The sequence below is a fragment of the Amaranthus tricolor genome, chromosome 9, assembly GCF_026212465.1.
Source record: "Amaranthus tricolor cultivar Red isolate AtriRed21 chromosome 9, ASM2621246v1, whole genome shotgun sequence".
NCBI lineage: Eukaryota > Viridiplantae > Streptophyta > Magnoliopsida > Caryophyllales > Amaranthaceae > Amaranthus > Amaranthus tricolor.
Genome location: NC_080055.1, coordinates 1,848,566 through 1,856,960, shown reverse-complemented (window position 1 = coordinate 1,856,960; position 8,395 = coordinate 1,848,566). Strand labels below are relative to the sequence as shown.

Sequence of the window (8,395 nt, the reverse complement as noted above, 5' to 3'; positions counted from 1 at the left end):
ATTGTCAAGTTTGAAACTTTTAAAACTTACAATCACAATGTTTTTTTTATTTTTCTTTTGCAAATTATAACCACAAAAAATATAAAAGCAAAAACGTTATAGTCGTAAAAATGAGTTGATAAAAAAATGTAAAAAGCTTTCTTTTTCATCCTTATTACAAGAATGATTTTCACCTTTTCTTATCCCAAATAAAAAATAAAAAATAAAATATCAAATTGACATCAATAATAAGGGTAATTAATTACATACCTACATACTATACTAATCTAATAATTGACTGCTTTAAAAAGTAAGGTGAGCGTACCTACTTTATAAGAACACAAATTTGGTTGTGCTAAGTGCTGACCTACTGACTACTGAGCTGTGAACTTGTTTTAATTTGCTCATTACCCACATACACAATTCCCTTTCACATGCTCTCACCATAAATCTCTCTAACTCTCTCCTTACAAATATTCCCCTAAATTTTTATTTCTAAATTTTAAATTCTTTTTTCTCTTCAACATATAGAGTAATAAACTTCAGAGATGTGGAATAATAATTATTATTCATACCATTCAAGATCATGAAATGAAGAACAAACCAATCATCACCATAACCGTTACTATAATCTTCCTCATCTCCATTATTAACCCTTCTTTAACTCTAAACCCAGATGGTATTCTTCTTCTTTCATTCAAATACTCCATTTTAGACGACCCATTACACGTTCTTGACTCGTGGAGTTACTACGACGATAACCCATGTTCATGGCGGGGAATCGAATGTAATAGTTTTAGTTTAGGGTATGATAATCCTCGTGTTATTCAAGTCTCTCTTCCTCAATGTCAGCTTCTTGGTTCTTTACCCGTCAATTTTGGCCTCCTTGAACATCTTCAAATCCTTAATTTATCATCTAATTCGATAAACGGGTCGATTCCTGATTCGTTATACAGTCTTCCGGATCTTCATGTACTTGATTTATCAAATAATTTGATATCCGGTGAGTTATTGGAGTCCATTGGCGGGTTAAGGAGTTTAGAGGTTATTGATATTTCTGAGAACGCACTCGCTGGGAATATTCCGAGGAATCTTGGAACATTAAAGAATCTAAGTACAGTTTCCTTGAAAGGGAATTATTTTTCCGGCGAAATTCCCGGTGGGTTTGATCGGGTTCAGTTTTTGGATTTATCTTCAAATTTATTAAACGGTTCACTTCCGGTTGATTTTGTGGGAGAAGCAATCGAAACGTTTAACATTTCACATAACCGGTTTTCCGGCGAAATATCTCCGGTTTTCGGTGGCAGAATACCGCAAAATGCGACATTGGATTTCTCCTATAATAACTTGACGGGTCAGATTCCAAATTCCAAGATATTTCTTTCTCAAAGTAAAGACTCCTTTGCCGGTAATCCGGATCTATGCGGGTCACCTTCGGGTAACCCATGTAAAAGTCCATTAAGTCCGATTTCTCTCCCGCCAGCTCCAGCTCAGCCCATTCCACCTCCTGCCTTTGCCGCCATTCCTAAAACCTTCGCTAGCAGCCCAGATGGGGGCTCACAAAATACCCCATCAGGAAAATCACATGGGCTTCGACCTCAAATAATTGCCGCCATTGTTGTTTGTGATTTAACCGCCATTGCTATCCTCGCCATGATTTTCCTCTTCATTTGTAAGCGAAAAACTGACACTAGTACTAAAAGCGTCAGAAATAATAATAATAAACGCGATTTCTTACCTTCATCATCCTCCTCCTCATCGTCTACCAAAGGAATAGCGTCAAAATGGTCGTGTTTACGAAAAGGAAAAAGCGACGAAACACAGTACGACGACGAAGACGAAGAAGATGATGATGATGCGGATGAAGAATATGGATCGGAAGAGAGAGAAAACGGAGGACGGCGGCAGCAGCATGAACAAGGACAATTAGTAATAATGGAAGCAGGGAGTAATGCTGGAGAGAAAGTGTCATTAGAAGTAGAGACGCTTTTAAAAGCGTCAGCTTATATATTAGGAGCAAGTGGTACAAGTATAATGTACAAAGCAGTATTAGAAGACGGCACCGTTTTAGCAGTAAGAAGAGTAGGGGAATCAAATAGCGTGGAAAAGTTAAAGGAATTTGAAGGTCATGTTCGTGCCATTGCAAAGCTTGTTCATCCTAATTTGGTTAAAGTTCGCGGGTTTTATTGGGGTTCTGATGAAAAGCTTATTATTTATGAATATATTTCCAATGGCAGCCTTGCTAATGCTCGTTACAGTAAGTTAATTCACTTAATACTTTTTTTTTAATAGAAAATTATCAATATTACTCTTAAGTTTATCCTTGAGATTTTCGATTATTAAAGATATTCTCGTGTTATTGAGCGTAATCTTTTTTAATTTTTTCATCGTGCAAATTCGTTAACTTTTTTCTTTTTCTTTTAATTTTTTAAATGTTTTAAATTGAAAAATAAAAGAAAAAGATAAATTTTAACGGTTTTTGTCGATTTTGGACATAAAAAATTAGAAAAGATTACGGTTATAAAACGCAAAATAGCACGAGTGACTATTGATAATTGAAAAAACTTAGGAATATCATTGATAAAGTGCAAAAACTTAGGGGTAATATTGATAATTTTTTTTATTTTTATTTTGAAGTTTAAATTTTTGGGTTTGTGAATTATGATCAATATTATCTTGGGTGATGCAACATGCATAGTTGCAGAATTTATTTTACTGTTGAAATTAAATGCATTTTGGAAATTTAGTTGGATAGAGTAATTTTTTTGATAGGAACTAGGAAGTCATAAATATTTAGAGGGTGGGTATTTTTTTAATATACTTCTACTTAGTTGGAATATAATTTTTTTAGTTAGTTTAATTGAAATATCAAATGCCTTGAAAAAACTCAATTACAATTCAGAAAATGGTAGATAAGGACGAGAAGAGATAACTCTCTAAAGTAAGTTTTCCTTTTCTGAATAAATCCAAAGTAAATTTACTATTAAATAATTTGTAATAATAGTAGAGGTTAACTTTATAGTTTATAAATTGATGCAAAATTAAATGGGGTGACTTTATATTTTTGGCTTTTTTTTTTTTTTTTTAAATCTAGGTGATAATCTTGAGTTTTAAAGTTTTTTATGTGACAGATAGAATGTTAAATTTTTCGATTAAATTAAAAATACGTTTATCGATCATGTAGAAAAACTCGATATCATATAAGAATTTAGAAAATAAATTTAGGCAACCAAATAATGAAAAGAAAATATAATCCAAAACAAACCTAGAGAATCTTCATTATTAGAAGTTAAAACAAATAAATAACTAGAGTTATTCTTATAGTTTAAGAAGTGATGTTTACTATTTTCTTATCGTGTATCGCACAGTTTGTAGGAGGACTTTTACAAACTTATCATGTATCCATAATACCTTGATCCATATAATTTTTTAAATATCAATTTCATTTTTTTAGTTTGACTCGTGTGTGAGAAGTAAAAAAGCTTGACCCTTTCGGCACGAATTATATGTATTTCCCTTTAAAATTAGAAAATCAAAATACAATTCAAGTTCATTATTTAATACTTCTAGTTGGTTAGAAAATATATATAGTTAAATTGAAGAGGTATTGAGATACGTTCAAATAAAAGTAGAAATATAATTAATGACTAAATACTAAATTAGAATTAGTTTGAAGTTGTATCATTAAGCAACGGATTAATGCTGGAATTTTATGGTTTATTCTTGCTATTCAACCAATCTTGCAATAAAATTAATCTTTATATTGCCTAATTAATATGTATAATCAACTAGGGTTAGAAAGGCATGTAATAATTTTTCGGACTCCTTCTATAATGCCCAAGTTAGTGTTTGATTGAAAGAATTTGCTTAATACTCATGTCCTAAAGCAAAAATCAACAAATTTATTCAAACAAAATAAAATAAAAAATAAGGGAAAGTGAGTAATACAATAATATCATGGAAATACGATTAGAAATGTAGTTGGTTGTAAAGATAATGACTTGTGAAGAGATGCTATGTGTGAACCGATGTTGATCCTAGTCTCTCTTGACTAGGAAGTTACACTTAAAAAGTATTTGAGTGTTTAAACGGGTTTTGGCTATTAAGAATTAATTTTAATTTTTATGTGTATGTAAATATCTTGATAATTTGATTTAATTTATATAATATAGGTTTTTTTTTTAATTGGATTAAGTCATACTTAAGTTCAGATTATCAGATTAATTTTAAACAATTATAATTATATTATCCCTTCAAATAAAATATATTAAATTTTATTGATATATAATATAATAAATAAAATTTGTTAATTTTTTATACAGTCTTAAAAGCTACAAATATATTTACTTTTTGGAATAAAATTCAACATTCTTAACTTTTGCAATTCTAAATAAAATTCACAACTTTAATCTTGTAATAATTACTTGGTTTTTGACAAAACGTTCTAAAAAAAGTGATTTAATTTTTTCCATTTTTTGTTACTTTGATGGACAAAAAATTTAAAACGAAAATATTTAAAACAATAACATTAATCAGCTAAAGTATTAATCTTGGGAAAAGTGAATAAATGGTAAATTCCTCTGCAATTGTACTCCTGTATTGAATAAATGGATTTGGAGGATAGAGGAGGAAACAAGGGATGGTGGAGTCGTTGTAACGGAAGTCAGGTTTTCATTATTTTTAATGCTTCCAAGCCAAGCCAAGCCAAGCCAAGAGTTAAGTGTTAACTCTCACGTACATTCAGCGTTTTTGGTCCCATATTTTTAAAAAGCGAGTACACACTTGAGATTTTATTTTTCGTACTTTTTTTGTTTTTAGGTTCACACCTCACCACTTCATTACATTAATTTTGAGAGGCTTAGGACTTGGGATCATTTTGAGAATTACCGTCAAATCTTATCATTTGCGAATTATTTTTTATTTTCTAATATTATATAATTTTATTAATATTTTATAAAAAATTACACTATAAATTATTTTATTTATTAATTTTTTAATACCAATAACTAAACAAAATTCTAAATAAAATTTTACTATTTTTTAAGATATTTTTTTGGTGTTAGATATCATAGTAGTTGAGTAAAATTATATTTTAAATGTAATGGTCCCTAAAATTGTTAATTACTTATTTCTATCACATGCATAGTGCAAGTACTAACACTAAAGTTATAACGGTGAAACATAAAATCCTTAAATTAAATACTAGACAAATTCTAGATTTTTTAGATGTGTCTACTTGATTACTTGTTTCTTGCCTTATTTTTTAAGACTTGTTCATTTCAATTAGTTTGTACATTTGCTTTTGTCACGTAAAGTTACTAATTTAATATATAAGGTTAAATGTAGTCGGATAATTGAAAATAATAGATAGAATATAGAGAGTAAAAATAACGGGATTATATACAAGAATAAAAAATAAGGTAAATTTAATAATGTATATTCAAATTAAATATAAAGTAAATTGAGGGAGACAAATAAATATTTGTATTGACGATTGCAATTGAGTTTAGGCTTCCTTAAAAGAGAGTTCCAACTACTTTATTAAGGTCATAACATGGGAATGCTTATTCTTGCTATGTAGTTTATGGATATTTTAATATTAGGAATGTGATTATAGATTAGTTGTCTTAAATTGATTGACTTGACTATGAAAATGAAAAAAGTACAAACAAATTGACTTAAAAACTACATTTCTTCATTGACTTTTCTTAAACTTCGCGTCATTCTTTTAATGTATTCTTCTAGACCTATCTGATTTATTTCTAGTAAGACTTTATGGAGCCTAGGGGCAAGCCTTGTCAACTAAATCACTTGGGCATTGGAGTGGATTCTACTTAATTAAGTTTATTTTCTAAAACATTAAAATCGTAACATTTAACTCATTAAATAGTGGAAATGAGAATGATTCGTACTAATCGATACTAATCGGCATTAAGTGGCTTGTCAAGTGATGATCCTATTAATTACACTGACTTTTCATTATAAGTATCACCATTTAGTATTAATTATCAAACGGGCTGTAAAAATTCTATCATTAATATGCAAATGTAATAACTTAATGTAGCAATTTTATTTGTGCGTATTTGGACTAAATTAAAGTTTGATGTGAAATTCACAGGAAAAACGGGCTCTTCACCAAGTCACCTACCTTGGGGGATCCGACTCAAAATAGCGAAAGGGGTAGCCCGTGGGCTCAGCTATATCCATGAAAAGAAGCATGTACATGGTAACCTAAAGCCCAATAACATACTCCTGGATGCGGACATGGAGCCCAAAATTAGTGATTTCGGGCTGGAAAGACTCTCAATGGGTAAATTTGCGTATTTCCCGGGCGGGTCAACCCGGCATTTTGGTAGCAAAAGATCCACTGCGTCAAGGGACAGCTTCCAAGACCACTCAGTAGGGGCAACCCCAAGTCCAAGTGCAAGTTCAATAGGATGTGTATCACCTTACCACCCACCCGAATCACTACGAAGCCTCAAACCAAACTCAAAATGGGATGTTTACTCATTCGGAGTGGTCTTACTCGAACTACTAACCGGAAAAGTTGTGGTATCCGATGAACTTGGCCCACCCATTTTAGACGAATTGGCTGTCGGGCTAGAGGATCGGACTCGGATGCTTCGAATGGCGGACCCCACAATTCGGATCGATTTGGAAGGTAATGAGGAGGCTTTATTAAGTTGCATAAAGTTAGGATATAATTGTATTGCACATGTTCCACAAAAGAGACCTACAATGAAAGAAGCCCTTCATGTTTTAGAAAAGATTACAACTTTTCCTTCAACTCCATGATCTTATTGTATGGCTGACCTTACTTGATCCAAATCAAAGGATTGTAGATTATTCCGGATAAATCAAATTAAAATGTTACATTGTATGTATGATTGACTTATAGTTTATTTATTTAAATCTTGTCTTTGGTTTTTGTTGTTTTAGATAGTGGGTTCAAATTCATGCCTTTTTGTGGAGTTGTTGTGTTGTATCTATCTAGCTTTGCTTTAGCCACAATTTGAAAGCATCATTACATCTTGTTTTGTATAATGCATAATAATGTTACTAATTGATCATATTATTTCATTTTCAATTCTTGTGATTTTGTAGATCTGACTTTTTGTATTGAAAAGTTGTAGAATATTCTATGGGCCCGCCATCTCCAACCCAAGTCTGTGATCCAATAACTCCATCTTGGAGTGTAGGGCAAAGCATACAATTAGTGATGATTAGGGTAACAAATCAAGGCATGAAGAACAATTAAGATGTTAAATAAATGATTAATGGAAATAATATACAACTTGTAATGTTGGAAAATCCTCTACGTTAGTTTGCTCAAATATTATAAAAGTTCAACCAGGAAAACATAGATTTGATTGTTGCTTGTCCAGCCAAGTAAGTTGCCTGCACAAACAATTTTATTTGAACAATCCTCAACAACAAACTCCATGCCTGGCAAAACCTACTCCCCAAGCACAAAATTCTAACTTTGGAGGGGCCAAAATACATACCCTACATGAAGAAGTTTACTATTGAGTACTTATAAATTCAAAATTTAACTTTTTTTTTTTGTGAGTCGTTGGCACCCTATGCTTCATTTTAGGTCCGTGACCGTAAGAAATTTAATTTGTTAGTGGGCTAGGATTTAATTAAAGAGAGGAGAGATGTATGAAAGTAACTCTTTATTATTTAACTTCTTGTTTTTCTGTGTACAAGATGCAAATGTCATACTCTATTTCTACTTGCTGAAGTTGGCGTTTTGGCCGATATTATGGAACACTCTATTAGTTAAGATTTAATCTAGATATTTCTTTTCTTACTTCATGTTTTCCTTCCACTATATTCTAGTATTTTCTACCTATTATCTATTACTTTATTCTACACTTAACTTGTTGGCATTGGCGCACCACCCTCATACAATAATCAATCTTTCAATCCACCTTTCAAAGACGACCCCAATGTCTTAGCTACTTGATCTCAAATCTTTAATCTACCTTTTTTATTTTATTTACGTTATGTGTCTTTGAGTTGAACTTTCTAAGTTAGTTGTTTAGTTTGTTTAAATTTGAAACTTTTTAACAAACTTTAATTTTATGTAGCTTAATTTTAGAGTAGTTACATTTTAGAAACGCATATCAAGTATGTAAGCAAAAGGAGTCCAAGCTCAAGTGCAGAACGTTCAACATTAGGCCAAGACTCCATCACAAGAAGCTGCAAAATCAGTCCAAGGCTATCATCTAAGAAGTGGCGCCAAGTAGCTTAAGTCAAGAGGAATTAATTGCTTGAATCATGTACAAAAATGGTTGAAGAATCATGAGGTCAAAGAATCAAGAGGAATTAATTCACTCAAAAATAACCGACCACTTCCTCCCCCCATAACCTCCCCAATTCTCTCTTAACTACTATAGGTGGGAAGTTATTT

General features: G+C 31.4%; 1 protein-coding gene across 1 annotated transcript; it reads left to right on the top strand.

Moving 5' to 3' along the window:
- Positions 1–340: 340 nt before the first annotated feature.
- LOC130824006 (probable LRR receptor-like serine/threonine-protein kinase At4g37250) lies at positions 341–7,664 on the top strand. Its single transcript, XM_057688869.1, has 2 exons — positions 341–2,236; positions 6,098–7,664. Exons 1-2 carry the CDS (start codon positions 571–573, stop codon positions 6,772–6,774), a joined length of 2,343 nt encoding a protein of 780 aa, XP_057544852.1. The 5' UTR covers positions 341–570; the 3' UTR covers positions 6,775–7,664.
- The last annotated feature ends 731 nt before the right edge of the window (positions 7,665–8,395 follow it).